The 27,628-nt window shown below is 45.9% G+C and overlaps 1 protein-coding gene across 2 annotated transcripts in view; it reads right to left on the bottom strand.

The window, feature by feature from the left end:
• The window catches only part of LOC309343845 (putative ferric-chelate reductase 1), a 29,628-nt gene extending 9,446 nt beyond the window's left edge, over positions 1–20,182 (bottom strand). The window contains exons 1-11 of one of the 2 annotated variants that reach the window (XR_014157407.1): positions 19,926–20,182; positions 13,481–13,673; positions 11,491–11,627; positions 8,856–8,947; positions 8,271–8,355; positions 7,514–7,531; positions 6,808–6,993; positions 5,699–5,800; positions 4,711–4,855; positions 2,649–2,762; positions 186–298 (exon numbers count right to left, since the gene is read on the bottom strand). Coding sequence is in view for 1 of the 2 variants with exons in the window: in XM_081865966.1 (XP_081722092.1) it covers positions 186–298; positions 2,649–2,762; positions 4,711–4,855; positions 5,699–5,800; positions 6,808–6,993; positions 7,514–7,531; positions 8,271–8,355; positions 8,856–8,947; positions 11,491–11,627; positions 13,481–13,673 (1,185 nt within the window). In the remaining variant the exon portion in view is untranslated. The remainder of the gene's footprint in view (positions 1–185; positions 299–2,648; positions 2,763–4,710; positions 4,856–5,698; positions 5,801–6,807; positions 6,994–7,513; positions 7,532–8,270; positions 8,356–8,855; positions 8,948–11,490; positions 11,628–13,480; positions 13,674–19,925) is intronic. The other variant, XM_081865966.1, reaches the window with a different exon arrangement.
• Between the last annotated feature and the right edge of the window lie 7,446 nt (positions 20,183–27,628).

Here is a 27,628-nt window from a genome sequence, read left to right as displayed (position 1 = left end):
GCTGCTGCTGCTGCTGCATTGAACTCAGAAAAAAAACCTGAAGATGTGCACACACTTCTATTACGATCTGTGCAATCCCAAAGCTTGAATGCGATTTCGCCAGCTGAAACTACTCTAGTCCCCTGTTTGTAGGGGCCAACCTAACAGTCCTTTCTACCCAACCATAGATCTATTAATGTGCGTACCTGAAACCAAATATCTTTACCCAAGAGAGGTTTCTTGATGGATTTCTTCAAGTACCTGGCAAATATCATTCCCACACTGCCTGTGGTCATCCAAGCGATCAACATGAGGGCTCCTTAGAACAGAAGCAAAGAAAACACATGGAGACAAAGAAAAACCAACTTATCAGTGGCCTGAGAAGGAGCAGCTCCATGGAACTTGCTTCAGCTGCTCCCCGCCCGAAAACTACAAGGTTTTCATTAAGTGTTCAAGAGTGTGTTTTTGTGGGGGGGGGGAGTTTTCCCTCCTCTGTCCCAATCTCCTATCCTTTTGTGTTCTATCTTTTAGATTTTAAGCATGAAGGCAGGGGCCATCTTGTTTTGTGACTGTTGTGAGTCACTCAGAGCTCTTTTCCATTGAAGAGGAGTTGCAAGTACCTCAGATAAATAAGTGTACAGTGTGTTGTGTCTCACAAACACATTGGTATGCCCATCATTCTTCTACGCCAAAGGAACACAAGAAAAATAGAATGTATATTTACTAATAAAAATAAATATATGTTTGGCAAAACTCTAGGAGCTATTCTGGAAGATGTACCATTTCTCTAGTAAACTGACATGTACTTTATTTTGTTTTTACAGGCGACGTAGGGTACTGCGCCCAGTGGTGTAGCGTGGGTTGTCAGCACCCGGGGCAAGGCAAGTAATTTGCGCCCCCTAACCCATGGATTTGCGCCCCCTAACCCTACCCCTAACCCTAACCCCCAGATGTTGCGCCCAGTGCGGCCGGCCCCCCCTGCACCCCCCACGCTACGCCACTGACTGCGCCACCCATGTTTATAAGGTAAAGCAGCTCTCAAATTACTCAGCAAGCAGCTCGATCCTTAGTAGGAAATGGAAAGAAGAAGGTGTCCCAGCTAAAGAAGATTGGCAAGTTAAATTAATGGAATATGCTGAAATGGCAAGATTGATATTGAAATTAAGAGGAAGAGACGACAACGAGTTTGAAGAAGACTGGAAGGACTTTGTTGCATATATACAGAAGCAATGTACACAGGTTAATACATTAGCAGGATTCTAGAAATATTTGTAAGGAAATATGAATGGACAATAAGTAATTTTAATGATTTTTAAAAATTAAAATGGACATGCAGGATGATGATAAATTGGGTCCTCCCTTAAAGAGGGCACATGTCGCAGTGAGACCTGGCAACCAAACCCTGTGTTGTGGGTGGGTTTAATTGAATAGCCACAACACCCAGTTGGTAGGTCCCTTGATGTTGGGTTTAATCAGGCCAATGGGATGCAAGCTATATGGATCAAGGGACCTATTTATGCCCATGCACGTGACCCAGAGCTTCCTCTTTTGGCGTGTGCATTCGGAACACCCGCCCACCTCTCCCTATTTGGGGGGCTTTGTGCTTGACCTTGCTATGGCATCTTGTGTCGTCTTTCGTTGGGACAGGGGCACGGCAGGAATTTTCCCCACTTGGCTGACTGGCTGTTGCCATTTGGGTTTCGCCTGCCGTGTAGCAAATCATCACAACTTGTAAGGTTGCGGATAGGCTCTGGTTCAGGTGATAGGGATGGGAGAAAGCTCTCGCCATCCGTATGAGAAGGGTATTCCATTAAAGGAATCCAGGGACTCAGTGGTTTGGTCAAACCCTGAGAGGGGGTTGTGCCTGTGCCTGAGTCCAGGGGGACTTTTGGGTGGCGGAGTTAGCTCGATCCCAGATTTCCGCTCATCCAGGTGTTCACCCTTGGCTGACCTATGCTGGAACCCTGGGTCAGCGCTACCTGCATGGCAGGGAGCTAATCGAACCAGAGCCTATGCAACCAATCACTTTCTGTAATCAATAAAGTTGTGGCCTAAATTCTGCCAAAAACCAAAACCAAAATTTGAGTCATGTGTGAATTTACTTAGGCGGGAGGTTTCTGGGTCTGAACACGCAATGGGTGGCGCTGTGGGTTAAACCACAGAGCCTAGGACTTGCTGACCAGAAGGTCAGCGGTTTGAATCCCCGTGACGGGGTGAGCTCCCGTTGCTCGGTCCCTGCTCCTGCCAACCTAGCAGTTCGAAAGCACGTCAAAGTGCAAGTAGATAAATAGGTACTGCTCCGGCGGGAAGGTAAACAGTGTTTCCGTGCGCTGCTCTGGTTCGCCAGAAGTGACTTAGTCATGTTGGCCAAATGACCCGGAAGCTGTACGCCAGCTCCCTTGGCCAGTAAAGCAAGATGAGTGCCGCAGCACCAGAGTCGGTCACGACTGGACCTAATGGTCAGGGTTCCCTTTACCTTTATCAGAACTTGAGAGGAGGGACAAACAAAGACACAAGGCAACTAATCCATCCCCGCTAAACTAGGCTCACTTAAACATGTACATAATCTATCCACAAGACCCACCAGGAGCATCTCTCACAGGAGGTACTGCAAGAGGTGGAATGGAAAGAAGAGACTTTGGGACTCCACTCTCAAAACAGTTACTTACCATGAGCTTTGATGATCAGGGGTCTAGAACTGGTGCCACCTACTGCTGCAAAGCTTGAAATGTTCACCTTCTGATCAGTAATGAAGGGTGTCCTGGGATGCTTCCGTATCGTCCCTCCAAGTGTTTTTGTTTTTTTAAAAAAGAAGAAGAACTAGTTATCACAGGGCCTCTTGCTATAAAATGAATTCCTGCTTGAACAAAGCTATCGACAGTATTTAAATATCAACAGGTCTCAAGCATGCAAGAAGGTTCTGTACAGGCAACGTTAAGGAAGATGACTGGGTCTTCCAAACTTAACACAGTATCATAGTAAGGTAGATAATACTGATAATGCAAAACAAGAATAAAATCTTCAGGAGAGGAACCACATATGGGCACTTCAGCCCCAGGCTACAGGTGCTAATATTTGCTTCACTAAGCTATGGACTATTTCCAAAAAAGATCTATTTCCAAAAAATATTTAGGGCAAGTGTGGAGTATGGACCTGGCACCACCATACTCTCTGACGTTTCCATTTCCACAACTCAAACTGTTTATACTTTTCAGAGCTGGTAAACTCTGGGTAGCCTAGAAATTTTGGTCTAAGCATGATCAGCTTTGTAAGAGAAGCACTGTGCACGAACTACGTAGGTACTGACTTGTATGTTAACCAAAACTGTGTTTAAATCTTCAGTTATGAGAAGGCAAGGTTATTTATGATTCGGAACGAATCATAAAATGTTCTTGTTTTTAAGCTAGACTTTGTGCTTTTAAAACCCGACCTTGCTTGCATCTGATGAACCCGACCATCTCCTTAACCAGGGGCGGCCCTTCAATGAGGCAAGGTGAAGCCATCTGCTTCAGGTGGCAGATCTGTGCCCTCCCTGACCGTGGCACCACTGCCAGCTCCACCATAGTGCTGCTGCCCCCCTCACCTGCTGCACCCGAGTTGCCGACGCTGTGTCAGGGTGCCGTTGCAGTGGTGGAGTTGGCGATGGAAGCACACATGTGACAGCAGGGGCCGGGCAGGAGCTCAAATCTGCAACAGGGCACTGCTGGGGCATTTTGCCTTCAGCGGCAAAATGGCTCAGGCCAGCCCTGTCCTTAACAAGGCACTGGTAGTTCAGTTTCAAGCCTAGGACCCTCGTACCTACGGGACCACCTCTCCCGGTGTGCCCCACAGAGGACCTTAAGGTCCATAAATAGCAACACCCTAGAGGTCCCAGGCCCTAAGGAAGTTAGATTGGCTTCAACCAGAGCCAGGGCTTTTTCAACACTGGCTCCGGCCTGGTGGAACGCTATGTCTCATGAAACCAGGACCCTGCAGGTCTTTCCGCAGGGCCTGTAAGACAGAGTTGTTCTGCCTGGCCTTTGGCTTGGAGTCAATTTGATTCCCTCCCCCTCTTTCTTTTTTCCTTTCTCCTCCTGTGATGAGGATGCATTTTAATGTTTTTTTATGTTTTAATGTTGTATTTTAATCTTGTTTTTAAGTTGTATTCATTCAACTCCTTTTTATTATTGGTTGTTAGCCGCCCTGAGCCTGGCCTTGGCTGGGGAGGGCGGGGTATAAATAAAAATTATTATTAATTATTATGATTATGATTATGATTATTATTATTATTATTAAGCCTTACTTCAGATTAACATTCCACATATGGTTTTGCATCCTACCCTCAAGTCAGCAGTCCATGGCCACTGAGCATGCTTACCCTAACGGGTTGTTTGCAGAGGAATCCCCACCCTTTGGGCTTTTTTCTGTTCTTCCACAAAACTTAGCATTCCACCCAAGCTTGCTGGTAAGTCCTGTTTCCTTCTTCTTCTTTGCATAGGTAGGGTTTTTTTTTGGGGGGGGGGTATATGAGCAACAACACTCCTAGTCTGAGGATTAGGCAACAATCTAAGATCTCTTTGCATCTTATAACATGTTTTGGTTGAATACCATTGGCATTCTAAGTATCTGCAGACGGTATTGGAGCGATAAGTAAAGGAATTTGCTACAATTAGGCTCTTTAAGCCTTGAGCTCCAGAATTCTGTTGCTCTTGTAAACACTGTCCCCATTTCCAGTTTCTATGTGGAACTCACCATCAGCGTGCGATGGCCCAAAAGCCAGAAATATGTAGTACAAACTGTCAGTGCTTCTTGGCTGGGTTGATATGGGGTTTCTCGAGATGAAAGAACACCTGATAATTCCCTCGCTGAAGGATGTTGTCAGAACGTCCACATTACCCTAAACACACACACACACACACACAGAGCAAAGTTATCAGTCACAGTCATTTTGCCCATTATACATAAACTTATAGAACTAGACACAGTAGTAATGAATAAACTCATAATAATCAAGTAAAATAATGTGATGCTATTATAATATCTCTGCCTTTTCACCTAATTGTGGAGATACAATCCACAATTGTGTGTATCTGCTTTCTTCCTATAATAAAGAGCTAAAAGGGGATAAGTTTATACAAATCCTGAAGATTCATCATTATTGCACCTCAACCCCCCCTGAAAAGAAAACCTATATTCTCTCCCATTCTTTGAAAAACCCACCACTGCAACTCAGGAAGAAAAGGCACTATTCCCTTGTGCTTTTCTAGTTTGACTAGTTTGACTAGCATTTCCAGCACCAAACAAAAGGATAGAACTCTGGGTGTTTCCGGCATAGGCTTCAAGCTTACTGACTTCCCTGAAAGGGATGATCATCATCTAATCTTTGCCCTATTAAGCAGAGATCAAATCATTTCTGCCAATGGGCCTTTAGATGTTGTCTGACTGCAAATCCCACTGCCTGCGGCCAGTGTTCGCAGTCTGGCATTATGATGAATTTGTATTATTTATTGTCTGTGGATATATATATATTTATGTACACCACATAGAAATATGAATTAAGTAAGTGGTGTAGAAATGCCTTAAATAAATAAGGATGACTTTTAAAATTATCCATGGCGGTTGGGGCTGAGGAGAGCTGTCATCCAATAAGAAATCATGGGCCACAGGTTTCCCACACTCCTGATAGTTCCACACATCATACTTTAAAAAAAACGGAGGTAGCAGAAGACATTTCCAGTACCAGAGGCCTTGGGCTGGGACGACTACGTCCAGTTGAGAAGGCGTGTTGAACCTCTATGCGATCTGTTTCATTCTTACCACAGATATAAACATCATCATCTCCCTGGGAAAAGATACACAACAGTCTCCTGTTATTCAGAATGAGTGCACGCTATATTTGTTTATTCTAATGTTACTAGCCCACGGAAAATCTGCCAGTTTAGCTAAGGGTACCTTACGTCCAGGTTTGAGTATGGGATGCATATTGCATAAGAAAAGAAGAAGCCTTGACGACAATGAATGGAGGTGGGGAAGGGGAAGGCAGATATGTGGTCTGGTACCCTGGAAAGCCACTGCCATTCAGCGTAGAGAAAACTAAGCAAGATGGACCAATGGTATGATGGTATTTGGCATCTTACTATGTTCCTAGATTCATGCTTGCTCTGGTGTCCATAAATGCTCTATGCTTTCATAACCACAGGGACTGCTTGTTAAGTTGGTGGTGAACATATCAGACGACACAGTGATTCTTCAAACAGCTCTTGTTTATTCACAGGCCAGAACAGAACTGAACTGAAGGGTTCAGCCAGCCTGCTTATATAGAGCTCCACTGCAACGCAACTGTAACACTTTCTGTAACTATCCAATCACTGAACGTCACTTTCAATCCCTTATTTGCATATGTGAACCTGAGTGAAAACTATCTACAGTGTCCCCCTGCTGGCCCAGGGTGAGAACTTCAGTACATAACACTGCTGACTTTCAGCGACATGTAACGCAATACAAATAGTTTTTCTTACTTGTTTTTTTTTTTAAGGGTTGCTTAATGTTTAGGGTTTTTTTAAAAAAAAAATAGCGCTTTCAATTTTTGCAAGAAATAAAATCTTGCAAATTTGTATGCAGAATCAATGCAATGTGAACACTTGTGAAATTCTGTTGAAAACGACACAATTTTAACTTGTTCCTCTCTTATTACCTTTAGCTTTACCTTTGTCATGTTTGCTGCACCTAGGGCTACATTTTTTTAAAAAATTGTGACATGGCTGCAAGCTTTGTACATTAAAGTAATATAGTTAGACCCTAAGCATCTTTTTTTTAAAAAAAAAAATTAAAAATAATTCAGTATCTCACCATTATGGTGTCATCAGAAAAGGCAATGGCTACATATCCGTCTGAAAGTCCACTGATTTCGAATTGAAAAGCATCGCTCCGTAATGCCGCAGATGACATGAAGTAACAGTTTGGGTTGCTTGGGCTGCAGCCTGCAGGGTTACTGAAACAGAACTTGTATTTGCCACACCCTTCCTCTGTGGAGATCTGCAAGGAAGAGTAGATCCCATCAACCATCAGCAATAAACATGGCTATTAGTTATATCCCTAAAATATTAATTCCACCTCTACGATAAGACTATGTTCACCTGTCTAAAGGTACATGATAAATAAATGGAATCCTGTTTGAATGTGTGTTCAGGGGTACATGTAAGTCCCAGGTAAGTCGATAAATTCATTGCAACCATAATGAACACATTACACACAGACACACACACACCTGGAGTGCATAAATGCTGGCAGGCCTTCTTGCATTTGTTTTTAGCATGCTTTCGATACACAATCCTTGTGACATTTCCACTGGAGGGATTCTCGGAGTTTGCCAAACTTACAGCACCCTTTATAGCACAATTCCATACATTACCTAGAAGCGAGCCTGGGTTTCGGACACAACGACTGTCCTCTCCAAAAGAAACATATTTAGGTTACTTCTGACATGGAAGAAATGGGCTTGGATGAAGTGGGAAACAAGTCACATTAAAACAAAATGCAAAGATCAAACACTTACTGTTGTGGAGGAGAAGGTCTGTGAAAGAAAAGAACATTGGTTACATTTAAAAATGGTTAAGGAAAAGGATTTTACTTCTCAGCTTTTCCGTCAAAAAACCTGGGATTGAGGAGGAGATTGTGAGCTATCTATATTGTTTTAATTGTTGTACCCTGCCCTGCCAGGAAATAAATGTCAGGGGAGTGTGTATGGTGTTAAGTTGTGGGTGAACATATCAGACGACACAGCAATTCTTCAAACAGCTCTTGTTTATTCATAGGCAGAACAGAACTGAACTGAAGGGTTCAGCCAGCCTGCTTATATAGAGCTCCACTGCAACGCAACTGTAACACTTTCTGTAACTATCCAATCACTGAATGTCACTTTTAATCCCTTATTTGCATATGTGGACCTGAGTGAAAACTATCTACAGTATCCCCCTGCTGGCCCAGGGTGAGAACTTCAGTACATAACATATGGCACTTGTTACTCCATATGTCTGTATCGTATGTATACGTTGCTGGTATTTGGCCTTCAGAGATGTGGGTTACAGTCAATGTAGTTTTCAGGCCAAAAAAAGGTTGGTCTCCTTTGTGCTTATGAGTGTGGTTCCCACCCCCCCCCTGCAGTTTTCAGCAATAGAATGTTTAAACTATTGACATGACCTGGTAGTCCTTACACCAAAAAATAGAGTTCTCTAAGAATAGTTTAAATGAAATGCACAGTATTATTACATGCTTGTAAAACAAGGTGGCCAGTAAACCAGATTAAAACTTACTGGAACAAGTGGTGAACTGGAAGACACGAGAACTTGACTTTGAACTTGAGTCCAGAATACCGAAAAATTATAGACCGCTGTTGCTCTGAAAATGGTGGAATACACAGCATGTAAATAATTTTAGAAAGCATTGCCCAGGTACAGCCAACCAAGTCTTCCACATTGCACTACTCTATTTTTCAAATATAAAATTTGATTTATTATATAGCCTGGAATTTTTTGATTTAACAGCTTCAGTCTACACTGTTAATACCACCACCACCCACCCTTTACCCAGGGTGAGTTATAACAACTTAAAATTCAGAATCAAAAACAGTTAAAACAGATTAAAGTCATGGGAATTATGCATGCTGCTTATTGTTTTCACTGCAGCAGTTCCCAGTGCCAAAGAGCCAAGCCACAGTGAAATTTAGAAAAATGCTTGGCCCTTCTGCAGCAGAGACATGGATTCATGTAGCCAATCCCAGCAGGATGTAGGCTTCCTAGTCTAGTATACATTTACAACCATAAAGTAATTTAAGACTTTGGGGAAAATTAAGGCATTAGGAAGTGCTGCTCCATTATACAGAGAAAACAAGCCTGTACCTGAACTCAACATGCCCTACACCAGGAGCAGCAATCCAAATTGCTGTTATGTTTTGCTTCTTTGCCTTGTTTGTGTGACTCAGGGAAGAATTCTACAGTGGGGGGGAAAGAGAAAGAAAACCTGATGCAGAAGGAAATCAGGCACATTTCAGATGCTAAAAACAACTCAGAACAGTGGGCCCATGGAGTCCCTTGAGAAGCTGGGTGATTACAGAGAACCATTCCCCACCACCAACAACTTTCATTGCATACCCTTCAACTGTCCCAAATTAAGCGGGACACCTTAGGCTTCTGATTGGATCCCGGAATATCCTGATTTTGGTTCAGCTTTCTGGTGTGAGTCAGCCGAGCACCGGACCAAAAGATGCTTGGTTTTTTATCTCGATCTCTGGTGCGGATCAACTAACTCCTGTGCAAGATCAATATTTTTTTAAAAAAGGAGTGTCCGATTTTGATTAGCAGGATGTTGGACAAACAAGAACCATGCTGCTCTTGTAAACAAAATAATACTGGTATTGGGGTGATGGGGAAGTGGAGCAGTCTGCCCAATGATCTGATTAGTCACACTGGGGAAGATGGGAAAGTGTCTCCCACTCCGCTAGGAACACAATTTTACACCCCTGCCAGTAGTGCAAAGATGGGGATCTTGTGGCCCAGATATTGTTGGGCTACAACACCCACCACTCCGACCACTGGCCATGTGCTGGCTGAGGCTGATGAGAAATGAAGTTCAGCAGCGCTCAGAGAGCCAGAGACCCCTTAGACAACAAAGATACACTCTTCTTCTTCTTCCCATGGGCTTGCTCTCCTGTGGAACTGGAAGGGGAGTATAAGACATACAGAGTCTCAGAGCTGCTGGGTTGAGGACTACAGTCATACCTCGGGTTGAAGTAGCTTCGGGATAAGTATTTTTGGGTTGCGCACTGCAGCGACCCGGAAGTAACGGAGCGCGTTAATTCCGGGTTTCGCTGCTCGCGCATGCGCAGACAGTCAAAATGATGTCACACGCATGCGCAGAAGCAGCGAGTTGCGACCTGCAGATGCACGGACATGGGTTGCGTTTGCTTCTGGATGCGAACGGGGCTCCGGAACGGATCCCGTTCCAGGCTGCGCACCTGAAGGACCAGGTGAGCAGCCTGGGAGCCATTTTGGACTCACAGCTGTCCATGGAGGTGCAGGTCAATTCTGTAACCAGGTAGGGCAGCTGTCTACCAGCTCTACCTGGTACGCAGGCTGAGACCCTACCTGCCCGCAGACTGTCTCGCCAGAGTGGTGCATGCTCAAGTTATCTCCCGCTTGGAATACTGCAATGCGCTCTACGTGGGGCTACCTTTGAAGGTGACCCGGAAACTACAACTAATCCAGAATGCGGCAGCTAGACTGGTGACTGGGGGCAGCCACCGAGACCACATAACACCGGTCTTGAAAGACCTACATTGGCTCCCTGTATGTTTCCGAGCACAATTCAAAGTGTTGGTGTTGACCTTTAAAGCCCTAAAGGGCCTCGGCCCAGTATACCTGAGTGTCTCCACCCCCATCGTTCTGCCCAGATGCTGAGATCCAGCGCCGAGGGCCTTCTGGTGGTTCCCTCATTGTGAGAATTAAAGCTACAGGGCAGAGGGCCTTCTCGGTAGTGGCGCCCGCCCTGTGGAAGACCCTCCCATCAGATGTCAAAGAGATAAACAACTACCTGACATTCAGAAGACATCTTAAGGCATCCCTGTTCAGGGAAGATTTTAATGTGTGACATCTTAGTGTAATTTTGGTCTTTGTGGAAGCCGCCCAGAGTGGCTGGGGAAACCCAGACAGATGGGCGGGGTACAAATAATAAATTATTATATTATTATCCAGAGGTACCACTATAAAGCATTTTGAGCCCAGAAAAGAGTATTGGTGGTTGGGGGGGGGGAGAGGAGAAAATATCCTTCTCTTTCTGCCAACTGAGGCCCAAAGCTGTGATTGCAGCCCTGACTCCTTCCTTCCTTCCTTCCTTCCTTCCTTCCTTCCTTCCTTCCTTCCTTCCACATGTATTGTGGCGAGGGTCAAAAAGAACCATGAATATAGTTCTGTGCACCCAAGACACCTGCAGAGCTGCTGTTAGTCAATCAGCATTCCCCTCTCCACACCTTTTCACAGCCAACTGCATTTGAAAACAAAATATACCTTTAAAACATGTGTGGGGAATCTGTTTTGACCTTCTAGAAGCCGCATGCCAGTCATGGGCAGAGCAGGAAACAAAGGTGGGCAGAGCGATGAATGTCTACCATTGTAGAGTAGGCTAGGCTCTGCATTCACGCCTCTCTGTCCAGACAAGCCAGAGGCATCATCAGATTTCAAGGACACATTTCAGCCAGACAGAAATACTCAAGCCTGAGGAGAGTCCTGAGAGCCAGATAAAGAGGGCTTGGGAGGCCTAAAGTTTCCCATCACTGTTTTAAAAGAATATGTGGTAGGATATAGCGTGGGATTAGCTCTTCAGACAAAAAAACAGACTATCCCCCCATCATATTCAAGGCCATAGGATAGTTCCCTCAGTGTATACGAGTCTCTGCTCTGCAACCAAAGCTTGTTTTTGCATCGCAAAAGCTACTAACAAAAGAATTACACAAGCCCAAGCCACACAAGTTACACATACCTGAATGTCGTTACACGCAAGGCCTTGCGAGTTAGGGTCTAGGATTCGAAAATGTCCCACAGCAACATCACCTCCAACTGCTCGGGCCTGGAGTAAAAATCCCTCAAAACTGGAATCGCCGCTTGCCGTAAGAGATACTGAGTACGAAGGATGTTGTAAAAAGAGTCAGTTTAAATGTTTTGCCACAACAAATATTCAGGGCAAAAAGCAACAACAAATGAAAGTTGCTTTAATTACTACCATCACTTCAGTGTGAGAATCTACAAGGGCTGTGTACACACACCAGGGTGTGTCCCACAGATCTGATTTTAATTTGTGCACTTTTGTCTACACCCGAGTGCTTTCAATTCAAATCTATCTTGATGTTTCCTGTCCACACTAGTAGGGGCTGATTGATGAAATGTATTTGTGTTCTGTGTTGTTCTCCCCTGCCTTTAATGACTTTTCCTCCAGTCCCCCAAAATTCCAGAGACTAGGGATCTGTACTCACTCAACTATATCTATCTATCTATCTGTCCAGTGCATTTTTCTGGAGGAATGCAGGGGTACGCATACCCCTAAAAATTTTGTGATTCTTTGTACTTTAGTCCATTTACCCAATTTGAACTGTAAAATGGTGATTTTCTTCAGTCAAAATGAGAGTACCCCTAAACATTTTTTAAAGAAAAATATGACTATCTATTCATTCATCCATCCAAGACCATATAACACCGGTCCTGAAACACCTATATTGGCTCGGTAGTGCGCCCGCCCTGTGGAACGCCCTCCCATCAGATGTCAAGGAAATAAACAACTATCTGACTTTTAGAAGACATCTGAAGGTAGCCCTGTTTAGGGAAGTTTTTAATGTCTGATGCTGTATTGTTTTTAATATTCAGTTTGGAAGCCGCCCAGAGTGGCTGGGGAAATAATAATTATCTTCTTCTTCTTCTTCTTCTTCTTCTTCTTCTTCTTCTTCTTCTTCTTCTTCTTCTTCTTCCTGTTGTTGTTGTTGTTGTTGTTGTTGTTGTTGTTGTTGTTACCACTACTACTACTATTATCCCTCCCTCCCTCCCATGGAATATCACAGTAACAAACTATAACCAAAGCCCAAATTCTGAACACATTTGAAAGTGGGCAAAATGGTCTCTTTAAAAAAACCCACACACCTTTTTTATTTATTTATCACTAAACAGCACCCAGCCCCACCAGGTAGAAAGCCTACTAGGTACTGCCTCTCTAGGCTTGGCATGCAGAGATATGAGTACCTCTGATCTCCAGACCCTCCCTCCCACTACAGTGTGGCTCAGAGAAAAACAAACTGTACATTTCACAGACAAGCACACATGGCAAAGTACAAAAACATGCCTACTTTCTTTATAGCAAACTGTAATGTGATTGAAATAGGAAACGCTTTCCATTGGACAAAGAATCCTTTTGTCTCTCTAGAGATGACTAATCCATGTGATCTTGTTGGCCAAAGATGACACACTTATTGCAGCTCTGAGCAATGATCCAAAAGAATCTAGCATGGCATTCAGGGCTCCCCCCCCCCCCCCGCCGTTCCAACAACCATTCCCAATAGACTGAGATTGTCAAAAAAGGAGGATCTAATGTGAAGGGCTACAGCAAAAAGTGAGGCAGAGGGCAGGGAGACATGGCATCAATGCATATACATGCACACCCACAGAGCAATTTGGATCCTGTTCGTTTCACATTTGGGCTTAAACCAGGGATAGAGAACTTGCTTCCCTCCAGATATTGCTAGACTTCAGTTCCCATCAGCCCCAGCCAGCATGGCCAATGGTCAGGAATGACGGTCAAAGCTATTTATGGAGTGCAACAGATTGCCCATCCTTGGCTTAGAGATAAAAAGTTATTTAACAAAGGTTTGATGTTAAGCAGAGACATGGGGGGGGGGCAGGTAGAGTGGGAAGGAAGCACTTCCTAGAGTGGACCTTTGACATCACTTTTGGTTTACATCGCAGTCAACAAATGGTTCTGAATTCACCTATAATTTCATCTCCTGGAGCAAATGAAGTTTTGGAGGTGGAGATGGCATATGGCGGTGCAGAGTTCTGTGCAGTGAGTCCGTGTCCAGGAACCATAGAGCTACAAGCCACACTGATTTTTCCATTTGAGTAGCCGAGGACTCCTGAAGAAAACGCTCCCCATAAAAGAAAGAAGCTAGCCAACTTTTCCATCTGTGAAGAAAGCAAAACATTTGAAACATTTAAGTGAGGATAACAGACGATTGCACAAGCAGGCTTAAAGGCAAATGGGGGAAGGATATCTCAATATCCTCTGTTATGGGGGTGGAGAACCTGCAAGCATGGTCAATGGCCAGCGATGATGGGATTTGTAGTCCAGCCGCACCTTGAAGGCCACAGGCTCCCCAGCCCTGCTCAGTTGCTTAGACTTTTGCAATAAAATTAAGCTTAAAGGAAACACACTTTCAGATGATAAGCCACAGAATAAGACATTACCTCAGACAGCATGTATTTTGCATCCATGAAGATGCAGACAGCAAATGTCCTCAGCGCTGGACCTCAGTGTCCGGGCAGAATGATGGGGGTGGAGACACTCCTTCAGGTATACTGGGCCGAGGTCAACACTTTGAATTGTGCTCGGAAACGTACTGGGAGCCAATGTTGGTCTTCCAGGACCGGTGTTATATGGTCTCGGCGGCCGCCCCCAGTCACCAGTCAAGAGACCAGGGGCCCAATAATGCTACTTATGTGGTGTTCCACTGATACCAGAGACAAGGTGAATTACAGCAGCAGCAGCAGCAACTGTAACCCAGAGCAGTTATTTAGCAAGCTGGAACAAGCACATGCATTCACAGAGCAGCACACTTACAAGCCTCTGGGTGCAAGAAGCAATACACAGTGAGTCCAAAAAGCCAAACCTTCCACCATGCCAATGAACTGTTTTGGTTATTGTGCTGACATGCATTGGGTGGGGCTGAACAGGCAACAAGGTGGTAATAATACGCTATGCACTGATTTGCTTACTCCAACAACAAAGTTGTTGTACCTGGGAGACTGTCCTATACACTGTCATTAAGACCACCAGGGTCAGTCCTGCTATTAGAGTGATGAAGCTGCCTCAGGTGGCAGATGGTGGGGTTGGCAGGAGCCCCCAATTCATTTCCCTGAGTCCTGGAAGCAGACATTGCTCATTGTGTGGGGAGACACCAGCAGCTGGGTCACCAAAGCAGAGCAGCGTGAGGTGGCAAGGAGGTTGTTTTATTTCACAACATTTATATACTACTTGATGGTAATAAAACAATAAAACTAAGAGTGACAAACAGTGAAAAATCAAGCATTTAAAACTAAAAATAATTCAAAACCGCATTAAGCTAGAATTAAATAAAACACACGACGGCTTCTACATGTCAGAATAGCCTTGCTTGAACAAAAATGGTTTTAGAAAGTGCCAAAGGGAGATACAGTGAAGGCGCACCTGGTTGAGGTCAGTGGGCAGGGAGTTCCAGGGTAAAGAAGGAGTATAATATGGCAGGGTAAAAAGGAGTATAATATGGCAGGGTAAAAAAGGAGTATAATATGGCAGCTGCAACAGGGCCAGTTCTGCACTGTGCGATGGGTGTCCTCATGTAATTTCTTTTGGGGGTCCCCCCCCCCAGCATCGATAGGATGCCATTGGCTGCAAAACGTCAGTCCGTATTTCCCTACTCCACCCCCGTTTAATCTGGATTTATTACTTTTTCCAGGAAAAAAATCTAAATTTCTTAAAAGCTTGTTGCCAGCTACCCCTTTGGGAAAATGTAAATGACACTTGACCATGTTAGGTCTGCTGTCTGGAAGCCTGTATAGTCTCTGGGTACTCCTCACCAGGCCTGCCATAGATGTTAGCAAATTTCCACATTACACAGAATTCCAGGAGTGGTGCAAAGGTGGTGATGTCAGGGCTCGCATAGGTGCACCAGTAGATGTGCAAGATTGGCTCCATCAGCATGTCATCGCCGCCCGGCCCCATCCCACAGCTCACACGCAGCTCTTAAGTACGTGTGGGCGGTTCTCTTCTTAAACTTATCAGCTTTCAATTCATTCAGCATTTTCATTGTTTCTGAGATTAAGACTTCAGGAATAGAGCCAAACCGCTAAAGTCTCCCGGCTGCACGTATCTCACGTAACCCATCCAGCCTTTTAAAATAAATAGCTATTTTTCTTCCAATTAAAAATGAACTTTGTCACAGGGTTCTGTTGCTTATTGATTTCTGACACATGAAAGTGAAACTTCAGACAAATATGAGAGCAAATTAAGGACCTGGAGGTTAGGGTGGGACAAAGAGAGAAATAGGGGAAATAATAATAATTTTCAAGTTTGGCATTTTTAAACTAAGGATGACTATTCAAAGCTATCCATAGTATCCTGGTCTGTCCTGCTCAATACTGTCAACACTGACCATCAGAAGCCAGGAGTGGGCAGCCAGGAGCAGGGCAAAGTCACTTGCTTGGCTTCCCAATGTGGAGATTTGCGGCTGCCAGTAAAGGAAATGGCGATGTCAGTGGGGTGCAGGCGCAACGGTGGAGTCAATCTGCAATTCCCTGTGTCCACACCGCACTGACCTCCCCACCTCTCTGCTCTCCCTTAAAGGTAAAGGGACCCCTGACCATTAGGTCCAGTCGTGACCGACTCTGGGGTTGCGGCGCTCATCTTGCTTTATTGGCCGAGGGAGCTGGCATACAGCTTCCGGGTCATGTGGCCAGTATGACTAAGCCGCTTCTGGCGAACCAGAGCAGTGCATGGAAACACCATTTACCTTCCTGCCGGAGTAGTACCTACCGTATTTTTCACCCCATAGGACGCACTTTTTCCCCTCCAAAAATGAAGGGGAAATGTGTGTGCGTCCTATGGGGCGAATGCAGGCTTTCGCTGAAGCATGGAGAGCGAGAGGCGTCGGTGCACACCGACCCCTCTTGCTCTCCAGGCTTCAGGAAGCTATCTGCAAGCCTTGGGAGCCCGGTGGGAGTGCCCGCTGGGCTCTCAAGGCTTGCAGGCAGCAGCCTGCAGCCCGAAGCACGAGGCATGCTCCGGAGCGTGCCCCATGCTTCACGCAGATGTCTGCAAGCCTTGCGAGCCCGGCGGGAGTTCCCGCCAGGTTCGCAAGGCTTGCGGGCAACAGCCTGTTCTGGGGGCTGGGGTCGGGGGAAGCACGGGCTTCCCCCATCCCTCAAGCAAGCTCCGGGAGCGAGGTTGAGGTTGAGGTTGAGCGCAACCTCGCCTTCGCTCCTGGACCCCCAGCCCCGAGGCTAAAAACGATCCATCCCGCTCGCTGTCATGGCTTCTTTGCTCTTTGGGGCTCGGGGGGATTTTTTTTTCTTTATTCCCCCCCCCAAAAAAGGGCGCCCTATGGGCCGGTGCGCCCTATAGGGCGAAACATACGGTATTTATCTACTTGCACTTTGACGTGCTTTCAAACTGCTACGTTGTCAGGAGCAGGGACCGAGTAACAGGAGCTCACCCCGTCGTGGGGATTCGAACCGTCGACCTTCTGATCGGCAAGTGCTAGGCTCTGTGGTTTAACCCACAGTGCCACCCGCGTCCCCTGCTCTCCCTTACTAGCAGTGATTTCTGTGCTGGGAAGCTGGGTAAGGAGCTCTGCTCTGCTACACTGGCAGCTACTGACAAAAACTCTCCAGGGTTTCAGATAGGGGTCTCTCTCTCTCTCTCTGCCCTACCAGGACATTCCAGGGATAGATCCTGGGACCTTCTACATGCCAAACATTTGCTCTACTGCTGAACCTCAGTTCTTCCCTTTGCAGATAACTCACCACAGAGCTCTTAGATCATTGATGTCCCTCTCAGATCAGATACTTCTCCACAGAGGCAGTTCAGAGATACCTACAAGATGTTGGGCTCTATATCTCTCAGTGATTTCCACAGACAAGTCAGTTCTGGTTTAAGATCTACTATGACCAAATACCTTCTCATTTAAACCACCCCTTATGAAACTGCTGGCCCTTGTTAAGTGTTAGTAATACCTGAGGCACTCAGCTGTAAGTCGATGCATTATAAAGGCAGATATCCATCACCTACCTTTCACCTATTCCTAAGAAGCATCTCTCTGCCTAACACTTCAAGATTTAAGCTTTAAGTGATACTAAAGTACTCCTTCAACAAAGCCTAGTGTGATTTGCTTACTGTTCTTCCACCCTCAGTAGGGGCACTTAAAGCTGCCCTTCGTTCTTGGAGAAAGGTAGAGGCACAAATGTAAGATACAGAAAGTGATAAAATAAGTAGCTGCTGCCCTATACATGTCTACTCTGAAGTAGGCCACAATGAAGTCCCAAGTAAGTACAGCAGGCATAGCCAACACTGTGCTCTGCAGTTTTTGTTGGACTGCAATTCTCATTACAGTGGTAAGTCGGATTACATACACTTCAGGTTACAGACGCTTCAGGTTACAGACTCCGCTAACCCAGAAATAGTACCTCGGGTTAAGAACTTTGCTTCAGGATGAGAACACAAATCGTGCTCCGGCGGTGTGGCGGCAGCGGGAGGCCCCATTAGCTAAAGTGGTGCTTCAGGTTAAGAACAGTTTCAGGTCAAGAACGCACCTCCACAATGAATTAAGTACTTAACCCGAGGTACCACTGTATTCCTGACCATTGGTCATGCTTGCTGGGACTGATGGAAGCTGTAGTCCCACAGCACCTCAAGGGCTAAGTGCCTGGTGTATAGGATTGCAACCTTAGTTACTTTGAGTGCTGGTAGCATCCATTTATTCCCCCTAAAAGAGTGCTGTGTTCTTTAATGTTTGGTGCTATGCAAATACAATAGAACACACAAAACTGACCTGTAATGAAATTAGCAAAATTAGGACTGGAGAACTGGGAGGTGAGCAACGTAATATAGATGTGGCTGAACTGGAGGCTGTAAGGTGTTCTGGAGTCACCTTTAAGAATATAAAAAGAGCCTATGCACTCTCCCAAGTTGTGATTCCCTGTACTTGGCATCCACCTTCAACAGTGGAGGCATAACAAAGTCATTGTGGCTAGTAGCCACCAATAGCCTTACCCTTTTAAAGCCATCCAACTCCGTGCCTATCACTACCATCTCCTGTGGAAGCAAATTCTAGACTTTGCATTGCATAAACCACTGCTTTCTTTCATCAGCCAGGTACCATTTCCTCCACCTTGGAAGAAATGCAGCACTAAAATAGGTGAAGGGTGCTTTGTATGAGTGGGCAGGCACAGACCTAGCACACTTGCCAGGATCGAAGCAGCGAGCCACTGTGCTCTGGTGCTTTCCATTCTGTACAATGGGCAAACTGAAAAAGTGAGAGGTTATTTCCCCAGAATGACATCTCCCATGCCTTTTGCACAAATAAAGCCACAGGCCCCAGCTCGGCCTCATTCACACAGCATTTTCAAACACATGAGCTCAAAGGAGCAAAGCTAACAAATTCCACATGCCAGCAATCTATAGGTATATAGTGAAGAGGCCAGTAAAACTGCATCCAGGGGTGCAACACACACCTCTCATTCTCTGTCTCGCTCCCCACTTCCTACATCCCATTAACTGCATAGCTAAGAGTTGCGAGGCAGGCAGCCCATTCAACAGGTGCAGTTTTCATCAACCCCAAAATGCACTGACTGGAAAAGCTTCACCTAATGAATATCAGGAATGTAGGAAACTATGTTCTCTTCCTATAAAGATCACTGGTTCATCTCGTTCAGTATTGTCTACACCAACGATTGTCAACCTGGTCCCTACCGCCCACTAGTTTCAGGATTCTAGGTGGGCGATAGGGGCTTCTACGGCACAAGCTGAATCCTCCTTCCATGAGCACTAGTGGGTGGTAAGGAAATTTTACCATTGAGAAAGATGCATTAGTGGGCGGCAGGTATAAGAAGAGAAGAAGAAGAGTTTGGATTTGATATCCCACTTTATCACTACCCGAAGGAGTCTCAAAGCGGCTAACATTCTCCTTTCCCTTCCTCCCCCACAACAAACACTCTGCGAGGTGAGTGGGACTGAGAGACTTCAGAGAAGTGTGACTGGCCCAAGGTCACCCAGCAGCTGCAGGTGGAGCAGCTGGGACGCGAACCCAGTTCACCAGATTACACTCTTAACCACTACACCACACTTGCTCACATATAAAAAGGTTGACTACCCCTGGTCTACACTGACCGGCAGCAGCTGTCCAGAATTTCAGACCAGAGTCCATGGGCGTAGCCAGGATTTTTGTTTGGGAGGGGGCAGGCCTTTTGTTAGGGGAACAGACCTTTGGGGGAAGGGGCAAAACCTCAGTTAGCTATGTGTTTTTATTGATTTACAGGAGGGACAGCTGCCCCTCTCTACCCCCCACCCCCTTGGCTACATCCATGCCAGAGTCTCTGTCTCAGCCCAACCTGGACTGAACCTGGGATGTTCTGCATGCAAGGCAGACGCCCAAAGCTTGCCAACATTTCAGTCTCCAGCCCTACCTGGCTAGGTCAAGGAATGAACCCGGGACCTCCTCCTACGTGAAAGATGCAGCCGTGCAATGCCTCTCCCTCGAAGTCAGCTTCTTGAAGGCACAGGAGCCTTTCAAGACGGAAAGCGTGGCAAACTTAGGCGCATTCCGAATATTCCTGCTGCGGCCACTCCTCCTCGCCTTCGCTTCACCTTTCTTTGCAGCCCAGCCTTGGGATCCTGCGCACGAGCCGCCGACCTGCCTGCTGGATGCAAAGTGGAGCCTTTGCGCTCGCCCCTCCCTGGCTTTAAGACCACGCCTGGGCCCTCTGCTGGCCAAGGTGGGCCACTGCCTTTCCCCGGAGCTTTGTTTATTGCTGTGACCCGGGAACACGCGCATATCAATAAGGCGCGCGGGGCGGGGGTGCCTTTATCTTCACGGCCACTCGGGAAACTTTAATTAGACATAAAGGGTTGGATCCGGACGTCAGCTGAACTTGGGTCCCCTTGAGTTCAGTGGGTCAAGTTAGTCGCGAAGAAAAAGGAAAGGAATCGAGATGTTGCTAGACCGACATTGAATGGTCCCGGAAATATCAAGTCGCATCTAGGCTAAGGGTGCAATCCTAACCCCCACATCGTGTGTGTGTGGTGTTGTTGTTGTTTATTGAATGTATAAACTGCCCTATATGCAGGGGTCTCAGGGCGGTTCACAGAATAAAATCAAGATATAAAACCACAAAATGCATAATAAAAATAAAAACAACAACCCAATAGCCCCCCCCAAAAAAACCCACATTTTAAAAGGGCATAGGATATAAATCAGATCAACCAAAAAGGTAAAGGGTAAAGGGACCCCTGACCATTAGGTCCAGTCGTGGCCGACTCTGGGGTTGCAGCGCTCATCTCGCTTTATTGGCCGAGGGAGCTGGCATACAGCTTCTGGGTCATGTGGCCAGCATGACCAAGCCACTTCTGGTGAACCAGAGCAGTGCACGGAAATGCCATTTACCTTGCCGTCGGAGCGGCACCTATTTATCTACTTGCACTTTGATGTGCTTTCGAACTGCTAGGTTGGCAGGAGCAGAGACCGAGCAACGGGAGCTCACCCCGTCGCGGGGATTCGAACTGCTGACCTTCTGATCGGCAAGTCCTAGGCTTTGTGGTTTAACCCACAGCGCCACCCATGTCCCTCACAAAATACATAATAAAAATAAAAACAACAATCCAATAGCCCCCCCCCAAAAAACCCCACATTTGAAAAGGGCATAGGATGTAAATCAGAGCAACCAAAGGCCTGGTTAAAAAGGAACATTTTTGTCTGACGCCTAAAGGTGTATAATGAAGGCGCCAGGCGAACTTCCCTGGGGAGAAGGGATGGGGAGCCACTGCAGAGAAAGCCCGTTCTCATGTTGTCACCCTCCGCACCTCTCAAGGAGGAGGCACACGAAGAAAGGCCTCAGAAGATGATCTCAGGGTCTGGGTAGGTTCATATTGAAAGCGACGGTCCTTGAGGTTTCTCAGCATGGTTTTCTCCCCACGCCAATCTCCACCAAAGAATGCTACCAGTTGGGGAGGGGGCTTCACCATGGTGAAGGAAGGTCCCAGTGCCACCACAGTTCCCCCTTTAGTGGTAGCCAGTGGGGAGCCTCAAAGCAGAGATTTTCTGTATAGGGCACTTCCACTGCTATTCCCAATGAAGTTCACTGTTACCTTGTCCAAGTTATGAAAAATATAAACGAGGGGGGAAGCGTTTGTCTTAGGCTTGTGTTGTACACGCCCCACCGATATGTGAATGCCAAATAGTTCCACAAAGACTTTTGTGGTTTGTGCAATTTGCTCCTACCCTTTTAATATGCTTGTTTCATCCCACTGCTGTGGGGTTGGGAAATATTCCATTCCTTTTATCCTCTCTACCCAACCCTCAGGCTTCCTTGCCTGACCCAATGTGAGGTAATATAGCCTTCCATATGCCTAGGTAAAGGTAAAGGTATTCCTGCCCGTAGGGGCCAGTCTTGACAGACTCTAGGGTTGTGTGCTCATCTCACTCTATAGGCCGGGAGCCAACGCTGTCCGGAGACACTTCCGGGTCACGTGGCCAGCGTGACAAGCTGCATCTGGTGAGCCAGCGCAGCACACGGAATGCCGTATACCTTCCCGCTGGAGCGGTACCTATTTATCTACTTGCACTTTGACGTGCTTTCGAACTGCTAGGTTGGTAGGTGCTGGGACCGAGCAACGGAAGCGCACCCTGCCGCGGGGATTTGAACCACCAACCTGACGATCAGCAAGTCCTAGGCGCTGAGGTTTTACCCACAGCACCACCCGTGTCCCCCTTTCCATATGCCTAATTACTTCCAAGATCAGGATGTTTGTCTAAATCCTACTAGAATGGGCATGGGTGGTGGGCAAGGTGTGGTCACCATAGCCCCAGGTTCACAGCTTTCATTTCTTTTGAAAAGTAAGTTTTCAGCATCTGTAGAATTCAAGGTGAGGCACAATTTATAAGCACTACAAGTCTCATTTTTGTTTTGTTTTGTTTAAGAAGCTAGCCCCCTTTGCAGTGTTTCACTTTGCTCCCCACCCTCAACCACCCACCAAAAATTCCTGTGGACACCCATGAATGCAATACAAACAGCCCACAATTTCACTCAGCTGTGCGTTTGGAAGCTCCTCTCAGTCCTTCTAAATGTGGGATGAGATTTCTTTCTGCAGTTTAAAGGATGAGGCTTTAAAGGACACATATGCATTTTGGATAACGTCACATGAACATGGAGTAAAAACCTAGCACTGGAAACACAATAAAATAGGACTGCAAACATAATCTCTGAGAAGACATGTTCCGAGGTGAGCATTCTCAATTGTTTTCTGGTGTGGGAGATGTCCGTTCGGGAGGTGCAGAATCAGCTGCATGCTTATTTGCTCAGCTAGTTTGCTTCTCTCATGATAGCTCCCTGAAGAGGTTCAATACAAGCATGGATGGCCACCACAGCTCCTGTGAGCAACACAGATGCCTTCCCATGTGCCCAAACAAGCCTTCGGTTGTGCATGCTTGCATGTGCTCATGGCAGATGTTTCCAATGGGCCCACAAAAGTAGGGAAGCCCTGGTCAGGAAGAAATTTGCTCTTGCAAATTGGCCCTAGCATTCAAGTACATTGGTACCTCGGGTTAAGAACTTGATTTGTTCTGGAGGTCTGTTCTTAACCTGAAACTGTTCTTAACCTGAGGTACCACTTTAGCTAATGGGGCCTCCCGCTGCCACCGCCGCACAATTTCTGTTCTCATCCTGAAGCAAAGTTCTTAACCCAATTTCTGGGTTAGCAGAGTCTGTAACCTGAAGCATCTGTAGCCAGAAGCATCTGTAACCTGAGGTACCACTGTAAATATTGTGTGTGTGTGTGTGTGTGTGTGTAGATGTATAGAGATGTATATAAATGTATTTATTTAGTTATGAAAATATTTCTATATATGTTATAAGTGTAGGATTTGTGGGGGGGGGGCAATCAACAGATTCTTTTCCCCCCAACTATAAATGAGAAGTTTTTGGTTTTTTTAAAAAGAACTGTATATTGCACAACCTAAAGAAAATCTGATACATGAGTGAGTGAGGTCCAGGATAGCACGAACAGGCTTCCCCTTCCTCCTGCAGCCCCCACAATCTGCTCCAGAGGATTGAGAAACCTGCTAGATTGGCTTTTGGGCCTGTGGGGGTGGGGTAAAGGTGTGTGGGGAAGAGAAACCAGATGTTGTATTGCACAAGTGGAATTCCATTTCACAAGTGGGGAGACGTCACTGGATACTACCCATAATTAGGAATCTCAAAAACAGACAACTTTTGACAAAGTGCTGCAATATACTTGTTGTTGTTTTTAAATGAATAACAATAGAGCAACAACAGGGATTAGGGAAGAGTATAAGAATAGCCTGTCCAGTCCAGCATTCTGTTCCCATTGTGGGCACCTCATGTCCATTCAACACCTGCAAGCAGAACATGAATGCATTAGCCCTCTCTGCAACCTGGACTCCATGGCAAGCGGTATTCAGATGCATGGTGCCTCCAGTGCGGGAGATCATAGTCATCAAGGATAAACAACATTTGTCTAATCCCCCTTTTAAAGCCATCCAAGTTGGCTTGTGGTTGCAAATTCCATAGTTGTGACTATGTGCTTTGTGAAGTGGTACTTCCTTTTGTCTGTTCTGAATCTTCCAGTATTCAGCTTCGCTGGGTGACCCCAGCTTCTTCTAGTATTTTGAGAAAGGGAGAAAAAGGCCGCCCTATTCACTTTATCCACAACATGCTTGGTTTCAGACACATCTATCATGTTCATCCCCCGTTACTCACCTCCCCCCCCCAAAGCCAGAAAATGTTAGGATCTTTCTTCATAGGGCAGTTGTTCAAGCCTCATGATCACTGTGGTTTCCTTATTCAGAATCTTTCCAGCTCTTCAATACCTTGTTTGAGATGTGGCAATTAGAACTGTACACAGTATTCCAAGTGCGCTTGCACATGGTGAGATAACATTTCAGCTATTATGGTCACCTAGAGTTTTCATCTTATCAAAGCACCAACATGAACAAATGAAATAGTAATCAACTCTTGAAAGATTAAATATCCCTTAATACAGATGTAATGGAATTTATTCCTAACCTACCTGCGTGCTTCTATAACCCAGAACTTTCCAAACTTTTCAAGTTGGTGACAAACTTTTTAGACACGCATCATTTCGCGACACAGTAATTCAGTTTTCCTCGCAAGCCGGAGGTTAAACTAATCCTTTTCCAACCCTGGGCAGATCGCAGAGAGCATTCCTGTGACACACCTACACACTGCAGCCGACACACTAAACATGTCACAACACACGGTTTGGAAAGCTCTGCTATAGTCCTACTCAAGGTTAGGTGCAGGGATACTTGCATTTACTTCAACTGGCTTAAATGCATCTACCGCTGTATTGAACTGTGGCCAGTATAACCTCAGCTAAACTCCACACAGTATGATTTTGCTCTGCAGATAAGCATTAGCAACACTGCTGAAATAATTAACCTTTGTGCTAGCTATAGTATGGCTCCAAAGTAAAAATAGCCAATCAGATCTGCAGTACAAACACATCATATTTTTAATCAGGCAAATCAGCATATTCTCCTGCAGTGCTGAAGGTGTAACTGGCTAATCTCACTTTTGAGTTATTTATTGCACTGAGATAGTGGCACAGTTGGATATGAGACCAAACCATATTCTAAGTGCATAGAACAAGCACTGCTTATATATCATCAGCGGTCTGAAGCCACTGTGTTCTTTGACGGGATTTTACCAATAATAACCTGAGCTCTGACTGTTTGTGTTTCCTTGCCGGAACTGGTCTAGAAGCTCAATTTCACTCCTTTGTGACCAGATTCTCCCCACAGGAGAACTGGCTTTGTTGTCAAGCTGAAATGAAGATGCTCCCTGACTGGACCACCCTGCCAAAGGTAGCCTGGGAACATTTCCACTCTTCTCTTCGTTATTTGAATAACATTGCAGAATCATCACATAAACATAACCTCCCTATCGGACTCTCTCATCTCCTTCCATCAGTGAAGGAAGATAACAACAACGCTGCAACCTTCTCTAGATAGAAAGCAACAGTTACAAGCTCCCTAATTCAGGCTGAGTCTGGGTCATGGTAACACACTGACACTCACCCAGCCCTCCTTGCCTCATCTTTATTTGGGTTTCCATAATAGTTGCATTTGGTCTATTGGTAGAATCATAGAATCATAGAGTTGGAAGAGACCACAAGGGCCATCAAGTCCAACCCCCTGCCAAGCAGGAAACACCATCAGAGCACTCCTGACATATGGTTGTCAAGCCTCTGCTTAAAGACCTCCAGAGAAGGAGACTCCACCACACTCCTTGGCAGCAAATTCCACTGTCGAACAGCTCTTACTGTCAGGAAGTTCTTCCTAATGTTTAGGTGGAATCTTCTTTCTTGTAGTTTGGATCCATTGCTCCGTGTCTCTGGAGCAGCAGAAAACAACCTTTCTCCCTCCTCTATGTGACATCCTTTTATATATTTGAACATGGCTATCATATCACCCCTTAACCTCCTCTTCTCCAGGCTAAACATGCCCAGCTCCCTTAGCCGTTCCTCATAAGGCATCATTTCCAGGCCTTTGACCATTTTGGTTGCCCTCCTCTGGACACGTTCCAGTTTGTCAGTGTCCTTCTTGAACTGTGGTGCCCAGAACTGGACACAGTACTCCAGGTGAGGTCTGACCAGAGCAGAATACAGTGGCACTATTACTTCCCTTGATCTAGATGCTATACTCCTATTGATGCAGCCCAGAATTGCATTGGCTTTTTTAGCTGCCGCGTCACACTGTTGGCTCATGTCAAGTTTGTGGTCAACCAAGACTCCTAGATCCTTTTCACATGTATTGCTCTCAAGCCAGGTGTCACCCATCTTGTATTTGTGCCTCTCATTTTTTTTGCCCAAGTGCAATACTTTACATTTCTCCCTGTTAAAATTCATCTTGTTTGTTTTGGCCCAGTTCTCTAATCTGTCAAGGTCGTTTTGAAGTGTGATCCTGTCCTCTGGGGTGTTAGCCACCCCTCCCAGTTTGGTGTCATCTGCAAATTTGATCAGGATGCCCTTGAGTCCATCATCCAAGTGGTTGTAGAAGTGGAGAAAGGGCAGTTGCCCTGTGCCCCCTTTTGTAGGCTTTCCAGAGGAACCATGATGTCAGAACCACCAAATGTGCCTTGTTGGGCCTGATCCACCAGGGCAGGGGAGCAGAAACAGTTTTCTTATATGTGCTGGAACAGGCTTCCTCAACCTCAGCCCTCCAGATGTTTTTGGCCTACAACTCCCATGATTCCTAGCTAGCAGGACCAGTGACCAGGGATGATGGAAATTGTAGTCTCAAAACATCTGGAGGGCTGAGTTTGAGGAAGCCTGTGCTGGAAGCTGCCCAGAGTGGCTGGGAAAACCCAGCCGGATGGGCAGGGTATAAATGTTGTTATTATTATTATTACTATTATTATTATACCTCTCTGAGCTGAAGCAGGGACATAGAAGAGCAGCAGGGTGGCGACTGCAAAACACCTTAGCTAGGAATGCATTTTTATATTTCAGAAAAATATACAGGATAGAGTATATCCAGTGCTTTTTTCTGGGGCTACGCAGGGGCACGCATACCCCTAAACATTCTGTGAATCTTTGTACTTTTGTCCATTTACTGTATTTATTTTTCCTGATTTGAACTATAAAATTGTGATTTTCTTGAGTCAAAATAAGAGTACCCCTAAACATTTATTTAAAGAAAAAAAAAAAGGACTGAGTATATCGCTGTTAGGCAAGAGCAGAAGTTGTCCACTTCGGTCTCGAAGCTAAAGGCTCTGCCTTGTTTCCTAACACACATTCCCTATTTCCTTCCAAAACTCTCTCTACCCGCGCTGGAGAGTTCGCTAAAAAAGACGCGGAGGAGCAGGGAGCCGTGTCTCTCTGTTAAAATAATCCCTCTTTGTTCACCCGCAGACAAGGCACTCTCGCGGCTCCGTGTCCTTCCGCACGCAGCTAGAAGCGGGCGGGTTTGTTGGTTGGCTGCCTGGCTGCCTCTTGCTCTCGCGCTCCCTCGCCCCGCCCCTCGCCGAAGGTGATTCGGCGCGAGGCCGGGGCCGGCGCGTGGGAGGGGCCGCCGCCGCCGCCGTTGTTGCCGTTGGAAAGCGGCTCCTTTTGTGTTTTCCCCCACAATGCA

Source organism: Podarcis erhardii (genome assembly GCF_964252035.2).
Source record: "Podarcis erhardii genome assembly, chromosome: 6".
In the NCBI taxonomy this organism is placed as follows: domain Eukaryota; kingdom Metazoa; phylum Chordata; class Lepidosauria; order Squamata; family Lacertidae; genus Podarcis; species Podarcis erhardii.
Note: the sequence above shows the minus strand (reverse complement) of the source record. Positions and strands in the feature narration are given on the sequence as shown.